Source organism: Diceros bicornis, chromosome 3 (genome assembly GCF_020826845.1).
Source record: "Diceros bicornis minor isolate mBicDic1 chromosome 3, mDicBic1.mat.cur, whole genome shotgun sequence".
NCBI classification, from domain to species: domain Eukaryota; kingdom Metazoa; phylum Chordata; class Mammalia; order Perissodactyla; family Rhinocerotidae; genus Diceros; species Diceros bicornis.
The window spans coordinates 68,971,941-68,997,578 of record NC_080742.1 but is presented as its reverse complement, the minus strand read 5'-3'; the positions used below and the strand labels follow the sequence as shown (position 1 = coordinate 68,997,578).

The following is a 25,638-nucleotide window of genomic DNA, read 5'->3' as shown; positions in this document are numbered from 1 at the left end:
CATGATTGACCTTAGCTACTGCATCTCCAACCCCAAGAGGTTAAACTGAAACAAGCATGGCCCAGGACCTCAGGCATAGAAAACCACTCTTATCAGGCAGGATATTCCAAGGGCTCAGAGATTATCTCCCTGGAACGGGTCAAGGCCCAGTCCTTTCTTTGGAGTATGTAAGATTTGAGCCTTTACTGCACAGATAGATCAGTCTATTCCTTACTACACAAGGAATTATTACACATCTTACTCACTCCTGCCTTTGTGTCCACCAATTTGGAAAGCTTTCCTAGCCATTTATGCAAATCCTTACTATCCTTAAAGGCCCAGCACAAGTCTCTCCACTTCCATAAACTCTCCTCAAAGCTCTCCCACATCTCTACACATAGAAGCATTTGCCATCTCTGCCATACATCGGGCACATTTATATATTGTCTTCAAATATCACTTTACTGGGCATGTCATCTCTCTGTTAAGGTTCCCATGCAGTAAATACTCAGGAAATGAAGTATTATTGATGAATCACTTAGGTTATTCATTCTTTAATGTAGAATTTCATTTGCCCTAAACCAGCCTTCCAATCTTCATAGAATAGTTTTAATATACAAAATTAAATATGCAAGTTCTTATTCATTCTTCATTTCAGACTTCTAACATATTCCCATTTCCCGTTTATCTTTTCACACTAAGGAGATCTAATCTTTTTATGACTTCTAATCACTTTGACTTTAGTCACTTTTCTCTGTACTTTCTCTACCTCTGGCACTTGTTTTCCTTTTGGTGAGGATTATTGTCACTGAGCTAACATCTGTGCCAATCTTCCTCTATTTTGTGTGTGGGATGCTGCTACACATGGCAGTGTGTAGGTCCGCGCCCAGGATCTGAACCCATGAACCCCGGGCTGCCGAAGTGGAGTGTGCAAACTTAACCACTATGCCACCAGGCCAGCCCCTGGCATTTTATTTTTTTTAATGTGGTGATCAAAACTTCACATCACCTTTTGCACAGGGAAATACTTTCATTTCCAATAAACTTAGAGGTCTGTACAGAATTTTACTAGGTTTTTTTCCCCCCATCAAAGAACTTTATCAAGGAATGCTCTTTACTTTTGGGTACTTTTCCTAGGTCACAGTAGATAACTTGGAGTCCATCATTCACTATTAGGATATATGTTAGCTATTATTAACATTGACAAATTACTATGTTCCAGGCAGTGTTCTAAGTGCTTATTATCTTAATCTTCACAACCCAAGGGGGGTTGTCCCATTTTTATTGGGGCAACCAAGACATGGGAAAATAATTTGCTAAAACTACAAGCTAAGTCTGACTCCCCTCATCGTCATGCTACACTGGCCTCACCTGACTCTAACTTAACAATTCCTGGGCCAGCCCCGTGGCTTAGCAGTTAAGTGCTCACGCTCCGCTACTGGCAGCCTGGGTTCGGATCCCGGCGCGCACCAACGAACCGCTTGTCCGGCCATGCTGAGGCCGTGTCCCACATACAGCAACTAGAAGGATGTGCAACTATGACATACAACTATCTACTGGGGCATTGGGGGAAAAAAAAATGGAGGAGGATTGGCAATAGATGTTAGCTCAGAGCTGGTCTTCCTCAGCAAAAAGAGGAGGATTAGCATGGATGTTAACTCAGGGCTGATCTTCCTCAAAAAAAAAAAAAAAATCCTAAAAGTTAAACCTCCTATTTGTCTGAAGTGTCTCTGGTCTTTTTCTGCATAATTACAATAAAGTTTACCCAAGTCAGGTTGAGAGATCTAAACACTTTTCTAAATAAAATTATAACTTTTAAGATAAATAAAATTAAAAAAATTTTCAGCTATCATTATGAGCTCTTTCCTACCATTTATTTTAAAATGTCATATAAGCCATATCGCAGCACTCTCTGGCAACTTATATGTTGATGAGTTTTCCTCTTTGTAGAGTGCAATTTATTATACTCTGTGATTTTCCTGATATGAGACAAATTAGATGAAACATGATATTTTGTGTATATTTTCAGACATCAAACAGAAACACATTATTTTCCTGCCTGCTCCCCCCAACACACACACACACATACAAGTTTTTCATACATGACATAATGTGTTGTATCCCCCAGAGGTTTCTCCTAGCTGCAGCCCCCACTCCTGGATTCTTTTCCAGGAATTAACATATTTCAAATGTGATAACAATTTGGTACTATTTTCATTATATAATATTTGTAAAGCCAGTATATGGGGAAAAGAAAACTAAACACAAAATGTTTAGTCTAATTGAAAATTACGGTAAGGAGGAGAGAAGAAGCCATATCATAGTTGAAAGAACACTGCAGTAGAAATAATAGGATGGGATTTTGATTCTAGTTTTAGCAATACTTGACCTGTGCCACTTCTGGCAAGTAATACATCTGTAAAATAAAAGAATGTTTAAAAAACAAACACGTACAAAAAAGATGGAAGTAAAAGAGTATAACAAAAAAAATCAACACAAAAATTGGATGTTTTCAAAATTTTTAATGCTAAACCTAAGAAAAGATCTGCAAGATGTCTTGAAGAATAGATCTCAAGTCCTCGATTCCCCCAGATGACAGTAGGCAGCAGATGGCATACTGTTCACTAATGACAGAAAACTGCTGACGTCCTGTTTTGTCTTTATCCTTAGTGTTACACAACTTATACAGACTCTGCAGTCTTAAAACAGAAAAAAGTTTGGGAAAATGATTAATATGAATTATATCCACTTAAAACGACCATTTCTAATTGCTTTAAATGAATCCAAGCTCCGTAAGTTATATCCTAGAGTTCTGAAAGAATTTGATGAAATAACTCATGACCTTGGACAGTCAATCTTTGAGTCAAGATGATTTGGTCGAGGTGCTATAGACAGATACAAACTTCACAAGGACAAGAACTTGTTAATATTGTTCCCTGGTATATTCACAGCTTCAAGCATAGTACCTAGCATGCATTAATGGCTTGACCAATGTCCCTGACAAAATTCCAAAATCTATTTTTTAAAGTTTGTAGACACACAGAAAAGGAAGCAGTGATCACTAGGAGGCAGCATTGGTTCATGAAGACCAACTCTGCCCATGTCCGTGTCCTGGCTATAGAGAGGAGTGAAGATCACATCAAAAGCATTTGACCAAATTTCACCCGCATAGTCCCTGTAAACAAGATGGAGAATAAGGACTAAATATCTTGCAATTACATGAATTTGTAGCTGGTTGAATGAGAGCACTATGCTGTTTAATGGGTTACTATCCACCTGGATGGAGAACTCTGCCTTGTCAACATTTTTTTTCAGTCTTTCATGTGACAGAAAATAATTTTTATCAATTTGCCCATGACTTAAAAACTGAGAATAGCCCGTTTAAAAAAATAAAGCCCAAAACTAGTACAATAAAATTTTAAATGACAAGTAAATTTATAAAATGAGGCATGTAACTATGCAAGTTCACTGTTTACATGTGAAAGACTTTTGAGTTTTCATTTTCAAACTCCATGAGTCAAGAGTATACGATTGCCATAAAACGAAATTTATCTAACTGTACATTTGTTAAGATAATGTGAACTTATTATACATACCTTCCACTTAACCTGAATTCCTCATAATTTATATACTCCAGTCTCTTGTAGAGAGATATGGTAGCCAATGGGACTCTGAAAAGCTAATGTGACAAGACCCACGTTTGTCACTTTTCCCCATTGGCCTTTGAAAACCTAGCATAATAGCTGTTGACTGACTGTTATATCCCACAAATCACACCAAGTGTTTTAAATGCAGTCTAATTTCATTTGTCACAACCCAGGAATATAGGTATTATTATCCTTGTCTTTAAGGTAAGGATTCTGAAGCATAATCTGACTTTTCCAGGCATATGACAGGTGCTAGGTCTTATCAATAATTCCACCACTTTCCTTACTTCGCTGTCAAGAAAATATTCTTTTGTGCCTCATTCCAGATCTACTGAACCAGTCAGTGAGAATAGGGCCCAAGAATAAAGCATCTCAGGTAACTATAATGAAAATGCCCCACAACCAGCTTTGGGAACTGCCTTAGATCATCTAAGTATCTCTGTCAATCAGGCTTCTGATAGATACTTGACAGCAGAGATTTTGAGATTCTGCTGATAGACAGTTTTATATATGGAGTACAAACTCTGGTCAAATTAGAGATCTGTTACTCACCAGAGTAACCTCTTATGAGGCACGTAACCCCGCTGAGCCTCAATTTTCCCATATGTAAAATGGTCACTGTTGCAAGCACTTAGCATCATGCCTGGCACATGATATGCACTCAGTAAATGCTACCTACTAATTTTGAAGGTGAAGGCCCAGAATACACTATATTGCCAGTTAAGGATTGCTTTATAACTCTGGCTACTACACAAGTAGGTTTGCATGCCATTATGAAGAGATTATATAACTTGCTCGTCCAAATGATGCATCTTTTGTTACACATATGAGAAAACTGTTGACATGGATAGCCTATATTTGTAGTAAATACTACTTAAAAGTATTCACCATACTTATATCTCACATTAGGTTAAAAATTCAGAATGATTTTATAAAGGTGTTAAACAGGATGTTTAAGTAAAGCAAATATTAATAAAAGTTTATCTTTAATATCTCTTATTCTTCGGGCATCAAGATTTATAACATTTAAGCCAAAACGGTCAGCATGTAAGGCCATTTAACTTATCAAGGTGCTTTAACCTAAAAGCAATGTTTTAAACTATTATTTTAGATAGTATCTTTTCAGTTAAAAAGAAACAAATTAAGTCCTTTTTGCAGTTAATTGCCCTTTACAAAAAACTTTAGTGAAAATATCTTGCCAAGAAAAGTTTATTTCTGATTCATTATTAAGCTGGGCTCAGACAGTCCCTGAGTCACAAAGCACAGACGTAATTACATGTTAAAATTAATTTGAGCCTCTTTATAAATAAGAAACCGATTACAGAATAAAAGTCTCATTAAAGAATATAAAAAACTTAACACTGCATGTTAATCACGTTACCACCCATAATTGTGATTCCCTTACAATGCTCATGCAAAAAGAAATCCAATTTGAATTAGTTATGAACATAAAGAGCCTACCAGGTGCACCCAGGAATAAAGAATTGCATATACCATTTGGTGTATTTTCCTTCATTTCCCCTACAACCATTAATAAAAACATCCAATTCATATTTTGGGAATGATTTTTCTGACATCAATCAGGAAAATACATCTTTATATAGTGTTTTAGAAGATTTCAAAAGGAGGCTAGATTTTATTAGAAACTCATTACTGTGAGGGAGGGGGACTATGATTTGTTTACTGGGTTATGTATAATTTGTGTTGATACGTCAGATATGCTGGGAAAACATCTGACTCTGGACTTCATTTGTACCATCAGAATACACCTCACTTAGCAACTGAATGATATGTATTCCTTATTTGATTTTTGGAATTACTTTACCAATTTAAAATACCATTATTTATCAAAATAGAACATTTGGTTTACAGTCCCTAATTAAACTTGACTGTTTGCTTGACTTTCCTTTTATTACTATATTGATTATAAAACCTTATACAACAAAGCCAAATATTTATGAGTAGCCAATACTAGCCAACCTTCCTCTAATCCTCCCAGAGACAGCCCTGAACATCAGAACATCAACTAAGTTATTCTGGGTGATGGTACTTGATAACCAATGAAGAACACTATCTCAACAGTGCTCACCTTAAGTTTTGTTTCTGTCAAAGAGTGGATATTTTCCTCTGGAAAATGTTTATTAAAAAATACGAATGAAATCCACCTCTAAACTCTGAAAGGATCCATTCCAGAAGCCCTTTGCAGAATTTATACCAATTAGCCATCATCTCTTCTTATTGAGCTTGTATCGCCTATTTTAAGCCAAGGGTCAGCACACTATGGCCTGCAGGCCAAATCCAGCCTGCCACCTGTTACTGTAAACGAGGTTTTATTCGAACACAGACACGACTACTCATTTATGTATTATCTATGGCTGTTTTCATGCTACAACAAGAGTTGAATAGCTGCAACAGAGACCATATGGCCCTCAAAGCTTAAAATCTTTACCAAAAAAGCTTACCAACGCCTATTTTAAACACTTTCATTTAAAAAAAAATAAAAAAAAAAAAAACCTTTTGTTTGAATTACAAGAATGTAAATATTTTTCTATCTTCTTCTCATTAAAAGATACACACTTTGGCCTACCCATAAGTTTATGACAATTTTTGTGGACTAGCCTGGATATTTAAACACTATTTACAACATTGTTTCTATGGATTCTTTAAAAGGTATAATCAACCAATGGTACACAGGAGTTTTACAAAACAGCCTAACTGTAGATGGAGGGATGTTATCTACTTAACTGATTTACCCAAATAATCAACCAAAGAATAGGCCTGAAATGCTCTGAGAAACCATGTTTACTTCTTTTACAATTAGGTTTATGGAACCAGTGAGTTATGCAAAGTTGTTGACAATAAAAGCAAGCACTACCTCAATACAAACTTAAGGTTTATTTACTCACATTTATAAACAACAACAAAAAACTCCTTTAAAACTAGAAATTCCTCAATTCTTACAATTAAAAGCTAAGATGGCTTTTAAGACTATGTGGAATCAATTTTTCAGATAACATACAACTTTGTTAGCATTTTTCCTTTTCTCAACCAGATACATTTTTATTCATACTTCTCAAGTGCCAGGGAGCAACCACCAGGGCAGCATGATAAATAGAGATGGTTCAGATAACTGCAAAGCACAAGACTTACCTTCCTATGACTTTCTTAAAAAGCAGGGAAATAAACACATGTATCCTGCACCACTGATAGTATTTGTATGCTTTATATAGTACGCGAATTTCTCTTTTCAACTAGTTTTCCATAAATATTAAAATATCAGAAATTTTTCTACAAGTTCTCAAAATAATCATTAGATTTTCATACTATTTAATAGAAAAATAAAACCAAGCTACCAAACCTATGATTTAGGCAAAAAAAAAAAAAAAAAGTTATTTTCAAGAAAATGTAGAAATATTTTAATTTACATATCATATTACAAGGAATCAATATGGAGTCAAAATCCACAATTTCATAAAAATTCTGCACATCATCCTCAAAACAGTTTCTGTACAAAGATTTACAGATATCCAATGTATGTCGTTTTTCCTCAGTGTGCTACAGAGTTTAGAGGTTCTGCTCGAATATTCCCCAAATCAAGCGCAGAATCTGTCTCTTCATCAATTTCTCCAATGACTGCACTGTAATTATTTGAGGAGAAAGACAGTCAGTTAAAACAATCTCATATCTCAACAAAACTGAGCAGACATAGTAAAAAGAAGTACTTAAGGGGAATAACAACGTTTTCATGTGGTAGTGAAGTGCACATTTAAGTCACAAAACTCAAGAAGAAATAACTTGAAGGCAACATTATTATAGGAAACAATATTAAAGGACAGATTGCATATGGTGTGATTGGATCATGAGTCTTTAAAGGAAAAAGACACATACAGCATAGTATGGTACAAAAACCCAAAACTTCCAATCCTATGATTTCAACTCAATCCAGGGACTGTATTGTGGTGGGGAGGGAAAATCACAAAATCACTACTAAATAAGCAAGTAAAAGTGTCTACTATTTGACTAACGTCAATGAACTAAATCCATCAGTGATATATCTCTATTAGCTTTCTTTTCATGATTTCTCAGTTTACTCAATTTAAATCCAAGACCAAAAAGCACAGTTCTTCATATACAAAGATAATAGCAGCAACAGGTACTTAAACATCTAACAAATGATTTTTTTTTTAAGTGAGGAAGATTGGCGCTGAGCTAACATCTGTTGCCCATCTTCCTTTTTTTGCTTGAGGAAGAGTGGCCCTACGCTAACATCTGTGCCAATTTTCCTCTATTTTGTATATGGGTCGTCACCACAGCACGGCTTGATGAGTGGTGTAGGTGCGTGCCCAGGATCTGAACCTGCGAACCCGGACCACACCAACCTTAACCACTATGCCACTGGGCCAGCCCCCTAACAAATGATTTTTTTGATATGATTGGCTAGGGTTAAAGTGAGTAAATTTTTCTTGATTAAACACTAACATAAAGTCTATAACATGACAGGCGTGAGTCACTTAACAATAGGGATACGTTCTGAGAAATGCATCATTAGGCAATTTCATCATTGTGCAAACATCATAGAGTGTACTTACACAAACCTAGGTGGTATAGCCTACTATACACTTAGGCTATATGGTACTAATTTTATGGGACCACTGTCGTATATGCGGTCCATCATTGACCAAAACGTCACTATGGGGTGTGTGACTGCTATTTCATTAATACCATGCTAGGTAACCAAGTCATGGCTATGGATATAATCACTGTTACATCCATACCATGGGACACGTATGAAACTTATTCCATAAAGAATTAGTTGTTTAAATTGGTTTGGTTTTAATGAGAGCAAATTCTACAAATACTTGTAATACAGAATTTGCCCAATTTTGCTTTAAATTATATAAAGCCTTCAGTTCTCTATCAAATGGCAATTAAATTTGTTTGGTTTTAATGAGAGTAAATTCTACAAATGCTTTAAATTATATAAAGCCTTCAGTTCTCTATTAAATGGCAAGTACCAAACTCTAGGAGAATATAAGTTTTCTCAATATAAAATAAATCAAAGATCTCAATTCTACCCTTAAAAATTTAGTATCATTTAAAATCCTTATGAAAGACAGTGCAAAGAGCTGGTAAATGTTTTAAAACCAGCTCTCCAACCAGCTGATCTGCAGTGTTTACTTATATCCATAGCGTAAATACTCCCAATATGGCCTATTTCAAGCTACCAACAAAATATCAATCAGCCTGCAAAATTCCTGAAACTATAGGAATTTACTTTTGCGAGCCAGCACATGCTGGCTCCAGCACACCACTGGGTCTACAGCAAAGTTTTAAATTCTTTTAAATTGAAGTTGAAAAAAAACATTTCCTTGTTTTTTAAATTAAAGTAGGAGAAAGCTTCGTAAAATCAATTCTTATGCAGAGCCCCAATATAAACAACCTGTGTTGTTCTGGTCAGGGGACCTGGGCCCTACCTGCTTTGTCTTCTTCTCGTTCTTTACAGCTCATTTTATAACTTCACACCTAAAAGTCACCTCTATAGAATATTTTATAAACTCCCAATTTTGATTAAAGATCAAATAATTTATCCATCTAAAGGTGATTTTAAGATAAACAATTTAAATGAATAAAGTATTCCTTCATCATCTATATCCTACTTGTCCCCCAAAATAATCTAAGATGCTAATATCTTTTGCTGCCTTCCAGCTATGCTTTAATTCTATATGGTACTCATTAGAAATTTGATTCAATAATCTTCTAGCCTCTATAATCGCACAAATACAGTAGCTACTAGCCACATGTGACTATTAAAATTAATAACAATGAAATAAAGATTAAAATTCAGTTTCTCAGTCACACCAGCTACTTTTCAAGTACTCAAAAGCCACATACTTGGCTAGTACCTAACATAGTGGACAATGCAGATATACAAGATTTCCATTATCCCCCAATGTTGTATTGGACAGTATTGCTCTAACTGTTGTAGACTTTTCTTAAATTGCTACCACTAAAATATGTCTTCTTAAACTGCCATATCAGTGTGTCACAAGTTAACTGAGACTACAGTATAAACTTGGGACATCTTAAGTGTGCCAATTATACTAAAAATTTAAAAGCAAAAAATAAGTAATGGATAAGTGCTTGTTTGTAAATTCAGGTATGTTATAGAGCATGAATTATTTAAAATTGTTCACACAAGAGATTTCAAAGATATTTTCAAACTCTAGTCTTGGACTCTAGTAATATATTTAGGTTCCTCTAAAATTAGGGGTATTTTGGAAAAACATGGTAAGAAGCCTCTCTAATGAAGAATTCAGGATAAGTCAGGGCCCTTTCTGAATCCTATCCAGGCCACTTAACTATCAGAAATATGGACAAATTTCAGTAAATAAAAACCTCTACTCCATATAGCAAGGCAATACACCTACAGTATATTTAACTTGCCTTAAAAAAGACATATTTTACTTACACATTGTCACCTCTTACAATGTATAACCCTAGTACCACTTGTTCTACTCCCTGTGAAGAGCTGAATACTCGTTCGTGGCTTTCATCCAAAATCAAATTAATGGTCTGGTCAAAACCTTTCAGTGTTCCCTGTAAAGAAAACATTCAAGAGAAAAAGACAAATATTCTGAATATTTATCTGAATGTGTAAATTCCACCACACAATAATTTTAGTTGCCAGGTACTCCAACAGAAATACATATTTTAAATATAAGTCCACTATAAAATAGAATACCTCTTTATAACCAACAGTATTCTTGGGCACAAAACTTACCGCTTGGTATTTTAAGAGGGCGGGGGGGAAACTACACCACACATCTGACTAGTATGCAGAGCTGTTGAGAGCTACCAAGGCTACCTACGTACCAGTGTATGTGTTTCCAAGGAAAGCAGCATAAAAGCCCAAGTAGTCCAGAAGCTAACAGTCTACAGACAAAAACTAAACTAAAAAGTGAAATTTAAGGGAAAACTAAATATATATATATACACATATAGAAAACTATATATATATTATATACAAATATATATATATATGTATGTATATAAAGGGGAACCATACATACCAGCTATAGCAATGTAACAGTATCACTTGACGCTACATACCAGTATTAGGCCCTGTGCTAAACACACTGCACATATTATCTCAACTAATCACTACCCTTTGAGGTAGATATAACTATTCCCATTCAGAGAAGAAAAACTGATGCACAGAGAGGTTAAGTAATCTCTCAAGGTTTCATGGGTAGAAAGCAGCAGAGCTAGGATCTGAACCACAAAAGGCAAGCTTCAGAACCAGACCATTGACCTGCTCTCTTATACAACAATGAACAAACTTTATACTGGTAGTAACAGCTAACCCTTAATGAGTACTTACTATTTGCCAGACAGTGTTCTATGGGCCTCAAATGTATTTACTTATTTAATCCTCAATAACCCAGTTAGGTAGATACAAATATGACTGTAATAATTAGAACCAGAACTTGAAGGAAATATTCAGAGCAAGTTGTATGAAAGAATCCTAGTTTTGAAAAAAGAAAGACATGGGCCTAGGACAACACAGAAACTCAGATGCTATTCAAGTTTCTGAAGAAACATCAACTTATTTTGGCTTTGGTTGGTTAAATCTCTCAAGCTCAGTATTAAACTGAGTTTCAGGTTTTGGAAATCAAAATATATAAAATCAGGGGCCGGCCCGGTGGCGCAGTGGTTAAGCTCACGCGCTCCACTTTGGCGGCCCAGGGTTCGCAGGTTTGAATCCCGGGCACGGACCAACACATCACTGGTCAAGCCATGCTGTGGAGGCGCCCCATATAAAGTAGAGGAAGATGGGCACAGATGTTAGCTCAGGGCCAGTCTTCCTCAGAAAAAAGAGGAGGATTGGTAACAAATGTTAGCTCAAGGATAATCTTCCTCACCAACAAAAGAAAAAAAGCAAGGCCAACCAGCCTCAGCTTTGGAGTCAAATCCAATTTAAATCCTAGTTTGGTTCTGCCACTTATTATCCACGTGACTCTGGGAAAGTGACTCACTTTGTCTGAGGTTGGTTCCTCACCTAGAATACAGGGGTAACTCTTCTTCACAGGGTTGTACTGAAGAATACGTGATAAAACAGATGTAAAGTGCCTGGTACATGATATACACTTAATAAATGGCAAAGTCTAACACTTTGATTGGTAATAGTCACTTAAGAACCCACTGAGAAAAATCACAAGGATTAAAAATAAACAAAAACAAAACTGCAGAATGGGAAAATAAGAAATTAAATTATATGAATTAAATACAGTTAGAAAATAGAGACAGTTTCACAGCCTTAAAACTTTTTTGAAAGCAAATAACCATATGAATTATAAATGAAGAAATAATAAAGTCACCCAAAATCATGGGATAAATTCCTCAGATCAAGGAAGAGGTCAAGGAGAGAAACCAAGATTTTTCTGGAATTAAAAGAGGATACTGTGGTAAAAGGACAAACGAGATGAAATAAATTTAGAGTTCATCATCATAATTTGTCCTGAGGTTGTCTTACAACCTAAGAATATTCAAAGAATATTAACACCATTCAAACCTTAAATGTTCATTATTCTACATATGCAGTATCTAAATCATAAAAACGTTTCTAAGATGCATACACAAAATTCCAAAAAAATTATGAGATTCATGTAGTGAATGTCAGAGCACTGAATGTGGAAGGAAATAAACAATGGAAGAGGAAGATAAATATAAAACACAGGAACTTATCTGGAGACTAGACTAGAAGCTCTCTGAGGGCAGAATCTATTATTCATCCTAGCTCCTAGAAGCTTGTATGTAACTTACATTCAACGCTTATTAATGAAGAAAATGTGGATTGGCAGCTATTTATCAAAGAGATAGAGTTGAATCATAAGAAAACTACAACGCAGGTATACTGTGGTACCTAGGCATCCAGTTGAGAGGTTCTACACAAAAATTTACAACCAATAAGCTTAAAAGAAAGCAGAGAATGAAGATGCCAAATACGTACCACAATCATTCTCCCATCAGAAGTAATAACAGCAACAGTTCCTGATAACTGAATCAAGGAAAGCATTTCTCAGGGAATGCAAACTGAAAACTTAGACTCTAGTAAGGAAATGGTATGAATTACTGGGAAAAAGGTGACAGTTAAGATACAACTATACAACAAAGGCACTACATTCACAACATAAAAACCTAAAAACTAACTTCTCCAATTCTTTATGATAATTACACAATTAAAAAAGGGAACACAGAAAAAGAAAGTCCCTTTCTGTATGTGATCAGTGAATCCTGTCTCATAACAGCTGGCATGTTTGGTACTCTTACTGGGAATACTGCCCATCAGACTTTGAGCAAGACATTCCCTCCATACTTAAACCTGATTCTTCATCTCTAAAACCAAAAATTGGATTAGTGCTAAATTAATCAATGTTGAATGATTTCAAGCGTGTTAAAGACATTGTCTTCTAGGACCTGGCTTCTGGAATTCAAAAGAAGCTATAATCAATGTCACAAGGTACCAATATGCTTGCATCATTAAAAGCCTTTACAGTATTTCACTTCTGTCCCAAATTTGTACATGAGAGCACAATGTAGTGTTTCTGGCCTGAGACTTTAAAATGGTTAACACTTGTATAGAGTACTTGAAGACTTCACACGGGCTTTTTCAAGTTATTTGTCCCTCATGACGATGCATTACGACAGCATTATTTCCATTCTATCAACAAAGTTGAGACTTCAAGCAGTAAAGGGACAGAAATTCAATTTGTACACCAGCTTTAAAGTCTCTGCTATCTTCTAACAGTGAGCAAAGCCTACGAATAAAACAAGTACATGGTTTTACAAGACCATCGTCGCCGCCAGGTCGACTGTTCATCTTACTCCCACGCTTGAAGGTATAGGCCCTAGGATGAGCCAATAGCTGATTTCTAGAGAGACAGGGAAAAGCTGGGAATAATCACAGCGCCTTTTTCTGTTCAGGTTAAAATTAAAAAGAGCCTTAGGCCGCTAAGAGCAACCGGCTCCGGGTCCTTAACCCCCGCACCCGCACCCCGGGCCCCGCAGTGGCCGGGCGTCCCACCCGCCCGCCGATCCTGACCCCTGGCCTCTCCAGTGCAGACGCCGGCCTCGCCACGGCCCCGGCTAGCGCCCGTGGCGGCAGGCCCGAGGATACGGTTGATGTAGTTTTCCAGGGCGGACGTCATGATGTTCGCCCCGGACGCTCCGCTCCACACAACAGCGCCGGCGACCAACGAAGCTAAAACCACTTGCCGGGAACCGGCAGCTGCTCCCGCCGACTGGCGGCAGCAAATATCGCGAGAGTTACCGCATCATCGCTTCCGTGAATCAGAGATAAAAGGAAACCGACCAGACGACGTCCCAGAGCAAAGTGGTGACGAGTCAGTGCGCGTGCGCAGTTTGTTGCCACTGTTTTGCCCGGTCGGTGATCTCGGAACCCGCGAGAGACAAAGGCGAGCGGGAGGCGGAAGGAAGGAAGCAGGTTTCTGAAGGGGGGGCAGGAGGAAGAACGTGGAGGAGCAAGTTTCCTAGCGGAGTGAAAGCCAATGGGGTAGAGGTTACTAGGAGAAAATGTTGAAAAAAGTCAAGGCGGGAGTAAACGGAATAAGGTGTTTTCACCACGCGTGCAGTAGAGAGATAAGTGCTGTTCTCCTATGAAATATAGGTGCGGGGAAGTGGAATCCCTAGTTTTTCTGCTGCACGGGTCGAAAATTAATCTTTTAGAAACCAAATCGGCCAGGGCAAAGTTGCGCACGTTATGACCATACGATATGGGTCTCAGAAGAACACAACAATAAAAAGCACGTTCGCATATCCTGCATTTGCCTCTAAAAGTGCGTCAACCTGGAGGCGTTGTTATTCACTTATTTAAAAAACTGAATACAAACGGGCAAAAGTGTGTGAGCCTCGTTTGGAAAACAGCCTCCCTTTTACCACGGCGCAGGTCTCCCTGTCCTCAGGGTGAAGTTAGTAAATACAAGACAGGTCTGCTGCACTGCCCTGGGAAGGACTGATGAAGGAGGGTCTTCTAGATAAGCACCAGACAGACTAGGTTCGAGTCCTGGCTCTGCTAACCAATCGCGTGGCTGTCCTGGCACAAGTAACATCAACTCATCTGGGCCTCAGTTTCCTTAAATCCTGCCACAGCTATCATTTGGGATATTAACAAATGTTATTAGGTAACGTCACTCTTTTCCTTTTATTTTACTGTGGTGCCCTAACGTCAAATGACTTGAAGTTAGAAGAGCATCTATACTATACAAAATACCAGCGGGAGCTGTTTCCCCTTTTTACAAAATTTCTTTCTGATTTCAGTTAGGCTTGTAATTTCTTAACTGAAGAATTGTGGGTTTGAAGTAACTCTTGCAATGTTGGCAGTTTTCCTCTGAAAAGGGAAGCATTTGTTTTCATTACATGATACTCGCAAAATTACCTACAGATCACTTCCAAATGTTTAATATTTTATATATTGAAACTTACTCTGACCTGTTTGAAACCACATATATAATTGGGAATTAGGTGGTGAGTATCCCAGTATTTTCTGGGGGAAAAATTCAAGTATCTTCTGTAAATGAAAAAATGAAGATATTGTGTGATTTGCAAATGTGAGACATTGAACTAAAAGAAAACCAAAGTACAAATTAGTGATAAATGAGTTATCATTAGTAAGGAGTTTTAAAAAAATAGTATGCCACGTTTTAAAAATGAATAATCCATGTAGTTTTTCATCTCTTAAAGTGTGCTTATGTTTGAAAATGTTTATATAGTAACTTACGGAACTAGTTTCATCATAAATACATTACAACTTGATGACTTTGTGTAGTTTCCATTAAATTAATATGCCAGATAAATAGCGGATATGCAGTGTTTATGAGCGTCACAAATTCTTTTACACATGTCTTGAAACTGCTATATTTTCTGTAGTCCCTAAGGATCACAGATGAGAAGAGAAAGCCTATGGATAAAGAAAAGTCCATTTAGTAAGACAAAAATGAGTTATATCTGAATGCAAACCTTATATATGTGATTTACCTAAATTAGCCTGTGACCTTGGGACATAGAGAGGTCAACACCTCATAAAGGAAAATTAAGTTAAAGTTCCAACAGAGGAAATGATTTATATAAACAGCTGACTCTAAAAAGTTAAGAAGCTATAGCAAGACCTTCAGCTTTAATCAAGATCTCTCAAAGTGCTATCATTTAAATGATACCCTATCACTGTTAGAGTCAACCAAACTGCTGGAATGGACACTCATTTTATTCTGATAGTTCTGAATCTAAACCTTGAGGAGAAAGTACAATTTTTATATTTAGTTCATTTAAGACTGGCCTATTAGTTTATATATCTCTCGACCCAGTCATGAGCCTCCCCCTCATTAGTAATCCAGTTGCACATATCTAGAACAACCACCAAGATTCATTAAGAATACAGCAAAAAAGAGATGGAAAAGGGTAGAAAGGAGTTCCCTAGATATCTGACATGCCTGGAGTCACTTTCTATTAGTAGAAACTAATGTATATTAGAGAGTCTCTCTCTGGAAGCACTGTTGAAGAGGATCTTAGTGATCCCCCTGAGAATCAGGGCATAACTCGTCTCTCTTTGTATCCTATATTCTTTCGTTAACCTGAAGAATCAGACTCACACTAGAATCTGAGGAAACTGAATTTGCACTTTCCCATGAATGGTTCATGGAAAACAATGACAATAATAATTGTAAAATTAAAATATTAGTTCTAACCTAATATGATATGCACTTTTACTTTGATTTTTTATTGATTTATATTCCTACAAGTTCGGAAAGTGTCAACCAATTAGCAATATATGTTGAATAGATCTTTCTAGGGTTCTCCAAGGTAGAAAAGTACATAAATAAGTCACGGTCTCTCCTTACAAAGAAATTGCTGAATAAGTATGGAGCTTTAATTATAAACATGAAATAATTAGTTCATGGAAAAATAATAAATATCCCAAATTATAAAGGAAGGTAATTGATGTGGCAATATTAGTTTATTTAACACTATAAATTACAAAGTGTTTTTCATATATTATGCGTTTTTTTTCTTTTACGGTATTAAGAAACATTTTTAACTCCATTTTTTAAGAGATGTAAAAAAATCAAAGATAACTGACTTGTTAGTTGAGAAGTGGTATAGGGTCATGATTAAGAACAGACTCAGGAACTAGTCTGTCTGGCTTTGGATCTTATTGACTTTGAGTGGATTGCTTACTTCTGGCCTCAGTTTCCCCATCTGTAAAATGGAGAAAATGATAGTACTTATTTTGTTAAATTGTTGGGGGATTAAAAGTAAGTCTTATAAAGGCTGGCATATGATAAACTCTCAATAATGTTAGTTATTATTGCTCAAGGACAGAGACTACATCAGAGGTAACCTTTTTTCAGTCCCAAAGCTTGTTCTACAGTATTTTGTTCCCTGCTTTTTTTTCCTGATTGGACAGATGGAGCGGTACACATTTTAAGTGCTTAAGGAAGAGGTAGATGAATACGTGTTAAAATCTTGGAAGGTTTTATAAAAAAGGTAAGACTTAAATTGGTGCTTGAGAAAAAGTACAAATGCACTTGAGGAAAATTAATCTGACATGAATTATTTAGTGGAAGTAGGAACTGAGGATAAGAAGGCTAGCGAGAATCCGGGTGTGAGTTTCTGATTTGTAGCAGTAGGAATGGAAAGGAAGAAGAGATGTGATTGAAAGATAGTGGTTAAGAAAGGCGGTGGGAGCTGGCCCCGTGGCATAGTGGTTAAGCTCAGCACGCTCCACTGTGGCGGCCTGGATTCACTGGTTTGGATCCCACGTGCAGACCTACACCACTCACTAGCCATGCTAAGGCGGCGACCCACATACAAAATAGAGGAAGATTGGCACAGATGTTAGCTCGGGGCTGATCTTCCTCAAGCAAAAAAAAAAGAGAAAGATTGGCAACAGATGTTTGCTCAGGGTGAATCTTCCTCACTGAAAAAAAAAAGAAGAAAGGCAGTGGGGCAGACAGCAGATCATGGGCAGCATAGTGATAGTGTTGGTGAAATGGAAGGATGGCAAGACTAGGGAAACCCAGGAAAAGACAAGACTGCTTGTTAATAAAGTAGATGGGGACAATCTGTAGACCTGTGTACATGACACATGTTGCTCACCAGCCAGTGGTGAGGCCATGTAACGTACTGGTTGTACTTACAATGGCATACACTTTATCTTAAAGGTCTGGAGAACCAGTCTATCTCAGGAGGCCCACTGTTTCAGTATATGAAGGATGGTGCATGTTAATAAAATACTTATAAATACTTTCATGCATTCTTCTTTTTTTTTTTTTTCTGCTTTTTTTTTTTTTTTTTTTTTTTTGTGAGGAGATCAGCCCTGAGCTAACATCCGCCAATCCTCCTCTTTTTTTGCTGAGGAAGACGGCCCTGGGCTAACATCGGTGCCTATCTTCCTCCACTTTATATGGGACGCCGCCACAGCATGGCTTACCAAGCAGTGCGTCAGTGCGTGCCCGGGATCCGAACCAGCGAACCCCGGGCTGCCGCAGCGGAGCGCGCGCACTTAACCGCTTGCGCCACCGGGCCGGCCCCTACTTTCCTGCATTCTTTACATTTGTGTTTTGGAAACCCAAAACAGTAATATAAACATTTTGGCTACAATGTGATATGTACATTCCTGAAAATCATCACATTCAGAAAAATGGCTCACTTAAAATAACAGAGCTTAAGGAAAAAATAGGTCTGGGAGAGACTACTCAAAACCTGAACAATTGACCTAGAGCAGTGGTTCCCAAACTTTGCTGCTCATTAAAATCACCTAGGGATCTTTGAAAACTACTGATGTCCTGGCTCCCACCCCCAGATATTCTGAGTTAAATGGTATGAGGGTAGAGGCTGGGCATCAGGATTGTAAAAGCTCCCCGGGTGACAGTAACGTGAGGCAAGGTTTGGGAACCACTGAACTGCAGCATTGACAGACGCAATAACAATCCAAATGAAGATAGCACCTTTAAAGAACGTGTAAAATTCCTAACAAAAAAAATGCTATAGTAACTTACAGAGCTTTACCTTTTAAAAAAAGTTGAAAGTAGCTTAAAAAATGACAGTTTATGGAAGAGTTGACTCTGCTGAGTGATGGAAACAAGGGCAGGAGAACATCGTCAGAAGTTGCAGCTGGAGAAGCAATTGCAAACTTTGTGCAAAATGCAAAGATGCCAGGGATAGATGGCTTTGATTCATTGTCTGATGTTGCTTTTGCGCAAAGATCTAAGAGAACTGCAAAATAAGCACTATGAAAATGGAGTGCACGGCTGAGCTAAGCAAAAGGAAGAATGGGACGCCACATGGTGAAAGGATGTCATTTGTGTACTGTATTCCTCCAGGCCTGCTGTGATCATGCAATCAACTTTGTTACTTGTACTTAACATTCAACTGTTGTTTCTTGGTAGCGGAAGACACTAAAGTGCTGGGAAAAATTAAGTATGAACCAACCCAACTTCCACATTATTCTAACATTACTCCCACATTTAACCATCTGATTCGTGTTACACAAAACAGTGCTCTAGCACAACAGACTTAATATTCCACTGAGGATCTGGACTTTAAATATGGTTAACCTGCCCCTCTTTTACTTATCTCCTCCTGTGGTTCATACTTTCTTTAATGAGTTGTTGTTGTTAGTGTCGTCAAGTCGATTCTGACTCCTAGTGACCCTGTATACAGCAGAGTCTGGTCTTTTTTGCTCTGTCCTCTCACATTCCCGCGCTATATCAGACAATGCTCTGCTGCTATTCATAGGGTTCTCATGGCTAATTTTTTTGGAAGTGGGTGGCCACGTCCTTCTTCCTTGTCTTAGTCTGGAAGCTCTGCAAAAACCCGTCTACCATGGGTGGCCCTGCTGGTATTTGAAATACCAGTGGCATAGCTTTCAGCATCACAGCAACATGTAGCCGCCACAGTGTGGTGTGGATCCCTGACTGGGAAATGAACCCTAGTCGTGAGTGCACAGAAGCTTAACCATTAGACCGCTGGTCTCATACCTCTGACTTTGCCCTAAGGAGGTATTTGAATTCATACAACTTGGGGCAGCTTTATTTAAATAGCAAATAAAGTGTATGACTAATCCAAGTGGAGCACCTAGGCCTGAGCCTTTTCAATATATTTTTTAAAAATAAATTACCATGTATGTGTTATCAATATTGTAAAGCAGATTAAAGAACACTATTTCAAACTGAGTGCATTTGCTTGCTTTTTTGTTGTTTTTGCTTGGCTTTTAGTGTCTTTAGAGGCTTGGATTGCAATAAAATTATACTGTCCTTTTTATTGTGATTTTGGCATGCCAAAATTGGAAAATAATATTGATGGCAGAAATTAACATAAGTGTCTAGGAGCTTCAACCTAACTTCTTCCTGAATGGTATAAGCCACACTGAAGGAATAGATTGACTTACACTTGTTGCAGACATTATATTGCAAGAGAGACTGAAACTAATTTATTGAGATCTTTGGAGAAAAATAGAGAGGTTAGGCTGTGAAGGAGGAATAACGTGAGGAGGTACAGAAAGATAAATGGCATGTTAGAGTGAAGAATAAGAATTATATTGACAAAAACTAAGCATAAGTAACCTTGAGACACTAGTGGAAAGCAAATGCCTCAAATTACATTAAAATACATATGGAATAGGAAAAAATGAAAAACATCAAAATTTTTCCTTACTATTTCTGAAAAGTTCTCATTATCTAAGTTTTGCTGTTGTTTTGTTTTTATGCCTGAAATATAATTAGTCTCCCACCTCCACCCTTTTTCTTCAGACCATGGATCTAGATATTTAGAGGTGGAAGGAAATCTAGGAATTTCCAAGTCCATGTTTCCCATCTTGTGGATAAGGAAAGTGAGTTCCAAGGAAGCTCAGTGACTTCCTCAGGGTTGCATAGCAGAGCCTACAATGAAGGCCTCCTAGATTCTAGTTCAGTGCTCCTTACAGTAATTGATAATAAAGTGTTTTACTCACAAAAAAATTGATTCTATATCTACAGGTAATCAGCACGTATCCACAGATATGTTATTATCTGCCTTTGTAGGTAGACTTTCAAAGATCAGAAGGAATTGCTATCCAAGTACTCAAAGGTGGCTAGACATCTTTCAGATGTCAATACCTGGGAAGAATAAGAAAAGCAAATAGGGTATTGTGGTAGGCAGAATAATGGTCCCCCAAGGATGTCCACTTCCTAATTCCCAGAAAATGTGACTATGTTACTTTATATGGAGAAAGGGACTTTTCAGATGTGATTAAAGCTAAGGACAGTGAGATGGGGAGAATATCCTGGATTATCTGGATGAGGTCACTCTAATCACTTGAGTCCTTAAAAGTAGAAGAAGGAGCCCAGAGAATGGGTCTGAGAGATGTGTGTGAGAAGGAGTGGTTCCACTGTTGATGGCTTTGAAGTTGGGGGAAGGGGACCATGAGCCAAGGAATGTAGTTGCCTTTAACTGGGAACAGCCCTCAGTTTACAGCCAGCAAGAAAAGTCCCACAATAACAAGGAACTGAATTCTGCCAGTCACTTAAGTGAGCAGGAGATAGATTGGTGCCTCAGAGAGCAATATCTGCCAACACCTCGATTTTAGTCCAGTCAGACCCATACCAGACTTCTGACCTATAAAACTGTAAGATAAATTTTTGTTGTTTAAGCCACTGTCTTTGATAATGTGTTGTGGCAGCAATAGAAAACTAATGGAGATATTCAACTTCTTAATTTATTATCTTTCTGGATTTTGACTAAAGAAAGCCATTGAGAGGGGCCGGCCCCGTGGCATAGCAGTTAAGTGTGCGCGCTCCCCTGCTGGGGGCCTGGGTTCGGATCCCGGGCATGCACCGACGCACTGCCTCTCAGGCCATGCTGTGGCAGCGTCCCATATAAAGTGGAGGAAGATGGGCACGGATGTTAACCTAGAGCCAATCTTCCTCAGCAAAAAGAGGAGGATTGGCAGATGTTAGCTCAGGGCTAATCTTCCTCACAAAAAAAAAAAAAAAGCCATTGAGTAAAACAACTGTACTGTACCTAGGAAATTTGGAGCATATTTGACTCTTTATAAACAACTTTAGTACTATTGCTCATGACCGTCTTTCTCTGTGGCGCAAAGTCTTTCTAAACTTCTCCCCAGAATTTCCTCCATGATGGAATTAAGTAAAACATGGGTTTCTTCAACCCAAATTACTGTTTACTTCATATGAGTGTTCCTTACTCATTATATTGTCATATCATAAGGTGGAGGCTCCATTGTCAGGGAAAGAGGAGTGGTACATATTCAACCTTTACTGAAATCTTAAGTCTTCTTGATCAAGCACTCACTGTGTTCTCAGCCTCCATCTCTCTTGTGAACATGTTCCATGGTTCTGCTGGTTTCTTCGCTGGGTTTTGTTTTGCCCGAAGTCATTTTGTTAGTAAATGAGAGAGCCAGTCTTTGAACCTAGGCAGTCGGGCTCCACTGCACTGTGATTTTAATATTGTTGTCCAAGGGAAATGCCCAATAGAGTGAAGAAATGAAGACCAGGATATAAACAAAAGATCATTTACGGTTAATGGCCCAGATGTCGGCACTTGTACTCTTCTTTCAGATTCCTGGTTAGGACAGTTACAAAGAGGCAGATTCAACACTTCTTAAAATTTTTTTCAACAGTAAATGCTTCTGCATTTATTCCATTTTTTTCTTCAGTATTAGGCATCTGTGTTGTTAATAGTAAACTTCTCTAACAAGAGTTGGCAAACTATAGTCCTTGGACCAAATTTTTTTGTAAACATTTTATTGAAACACAGCCACACCTATTAATTTATATATTGTCTGTAGCTGCTATTGGGTGACAATGGCAAAGTTGAGTAGTTGTGACAGAGACCATATGGCCTACAAAGCCCTAAAATATTTACTATCTGGCTCTTTACAGAAAGTTTACAGACCTCTTTTCTAATGTCAACAAATGAGATTTCTAAAGCTGTTATATCCATATTACCAAATTGTCCTCTACAAAGTTTGCACAACTCACTCTTCCACCAGGAAAGTGAGATAATTCATCATCATGATCAGCCTCAGTTATTACCATCATGCCCATTTTGACCAGCTTTGAGATATGACTCCTCCATTTCTCTGAACTTAACAATTTGTACCCTGAAAAACAAGAAAACTGATTAGACTTCAGAAGAATGTCTGTGTTGTTTCCTCCCTCTCTCCCTTCCTGTTGTTGGAATTTCACTCTAGAACTACAGAAGCATTTTCAAAGTCATTACCCCATGTGATAATAACTCATGTAATGGGATTTTTCATGCATAAAAATAATGATGGTAGAAAGTAAAGAATGATCTGCATTTTAACATATCCATCAGAAACTAAATTAAAAACCACAGATGTGTCATAATAATGCAGTAGATTAAGAGAAATTCTCAGCAGAGAGTTTTTTTTGGAAACAAATAGTGGTAGTTCAAATGAAAGACAACTGTTTTTCAGGGATATTAATCTTTGTTTTTTGGCTGTTCAACATCAGAACTCTCTTTTATTAATTTTGGTGAGGGAGATTGGCCGGGAGCTAACATCTGTGCCCATCTTCCTCTATTTTATATATGGGACATCGCCACAGCATGGCTTGATGAGCAGCATGTTAGGTCCCCACCCGGGATCCAAACCTGCAAACCCTGGGCCGCCGAAGTGGAGCACATGAACTTAACCACTATGCCACAGCGCCAGCCCCTCTTTTTATTTCTTGAGAATTCCCTACTATATGAGTTTGGGTGGGAGATAGAGCTCAGTGTATCAGGTACTTGTTTTCCTGGTCTTTCTTGCAAGAGAGGTCTAGGCTCTGCTCACACTTTGAGTTGGGACCTATAACGAATGCACTCTTGTGGTCACACCACTTGCAGCAAGAGCAAGTTCATAAAAGAGCCATGCCGTTGATGTGACTGATGGCATCTAGGGCGTGTGGATGTGCCAGCTTCAGTCTGTAGTGTTTGGCAGTGGTGTGCACAGGGCCCTAACTGACCTAGTGTGTTTGGGACAGGCTACATGGCTATGTAACTTCTGAATCTTTTTCTCCTGCCTGCCTCACAATTATGTGAGCTACTGAATATCCTTTAATAACTTCCCCTCCTGCTTGAATCAGCTCATGTTGATTTCTGGTTTCAAGGTGGCAGCTAAGAATTTTGACTGTAAAAATGTTCTGGAAGTGTAATGTTAGCAGTGAGCTACAGTGATCTTCAAACATTTTTTTTTGCTCATTTAGCTTCTAAATTTTATTAAACTAAAAAAAATTTTAACTAAAACCTCTTTATACATGCTCCCTTTAAAATTCTAAATTTTTGTATCATTAGTTTATTAATTACAAAGAATATAATTTCTGTCACATAGTATTTTGTTTATGTGCTTTAAATACATATATTTTCATTAAAAACTTGAAGCTGCAGATTTAACTCATAAGTTTATAGCAAAGCTCATACTCACTATGAAACCCATCCACTGACTTTAATTTTCAATTTAAATAAATATTGTCATGTGTTCTATGAGACTGTTGGAAAGTTGATCCACCATGAGCCCTGAACATCCCTGCACATCCTTTCTGGATATGCAAGGCCCTGGTCACTCTTTACCTGGGCCAATTGTATGTCCCTTCTAGCTCAATTTCTAGGTAAGTAGGTGTATAATAATAACCATTTTCCAATTCTCACAACTATTTCAGTGTGTTCTAGTGACTTTCAGTTGTTGATATGTGCATCTCTGTGTTTGAGGTCTTTTTCTGGAACCCTGTCTAAGTGTAGCAGGCTGGAAATGCTGGGGAATTAGCAACCCCAGGGAGCAGTCTTCAGTCAATTACTGACAAGGTGGGTTTATAAATACCTCAGCCCCTTCATTGACCAGGTGGGATATCTCCAGTCATTCAACATAGTAGCTGGCTTAATAGTGCCCCTTTCATTGGCTACCTTCCTTTCCTTGTAACACTTCTCCACTCCCTTACTGGTTTTCCCAAAATAAACTACCTGCCCTTGAATTCTTGCCTTGGGGTCTGCTTTTGGGGGAACATAAGCGAAGATAGAGATCATGAATACTTCTTCCTTTCAAAGGGGTCTGTATCTTACTTGAGTTTGAGGATAGTCCTAGCCTGACTGCAGTCCTTGTCATCATCTGATTTCACCTGCTCATCTCTTACATGGCACAAAGGATGGGATAACGCTTCTCCCCTCTCCACGGATCTGTGCAGGCCTCTTTAAATATCCCTGGGTAAGCAATCACTGCTGCCACCAAAGTTGGTCTAAAGTGGGGTGTTTACTCAAAAACGAAATACCATAGTTTACTTGAGCCAGGCTGCTGCACTGAAACTTCAGTTAGACTCAGTGTTGTAGCAAGAAATGAAGCACAGAAATTACTCAATTTTCTGAATATGGCACAGGTAGAATTTATTTAATGGTGTTAGGGTAGATTCTTGACTTCAGGATGTCCCTTATCAAGCTGAGACAGAATAGGGACATAACTCTACCCCTCACCCTTAGCCACCAGATCCGGCACCTCCCAGCTCAACTATTTTCGAAGTCAAGATAAGCAACCTTGAACCATAAAACTACCGCCAAGCAATTGACCCGACTCCCTCCTGCATGTGCACAAAGCCTCAAGATGACCACTCTATGTCCTTCGTGGGGTGGCGGTAGTGAGCAACACCACCATGTTGGACCTACTGGACAGGGCATGTGAAGATGACACCACCAGGAAAAGGAAAGCAGAACGCCTCTGGAGGAGCAGAATCATGATACCAGTCCGCTCCCTGACCCCAAAAAAGACTCAGGATGGCTCTCTGCAGGGAGCCAGCCAGAGAGCCACTTCTCTTGTGCTGTCTGCCTTGTGCTCGAGCAGAGCCCCAATAAAACCTTGTCTGAGACTTTGGTTGGGCCCCTTGTCAATTTCTGTTACACAGAAAGCCTAAGAACCTAGGGTCAGTATCAAAGCCTGAAATGGTATAAAAGG

The 25,638-nt window shown here is 38.1% G+C and overlaps 1 protein-coding gene across 1 annotated transcript; it reads right to left on the bottom strand.

The window, feature by feature from the left end:
* Positions 1–6,502: 6,502 nt before the first annotated feature.
* LSM8 (LSM8 homolog, U6 small nuclear RNA associated) lies at positions 6,503–13,960 on the bottom strand (the record flags this gene model as incomplete). Its single annotated transcript, XM_058528963.1, has 4 exons — positions 6,503–7,264; positions 10,096–10,223; positions 12,637–12,677; positions 13,804–13,960. Coding segments are annotated over 4 exons (417 nt in total), but the record flags the coding sequence as incomplete, so codon positions are not given.
* Between the last annotated feature and the right edge of the window lie 11,678 nt (positions 13,961–25,638).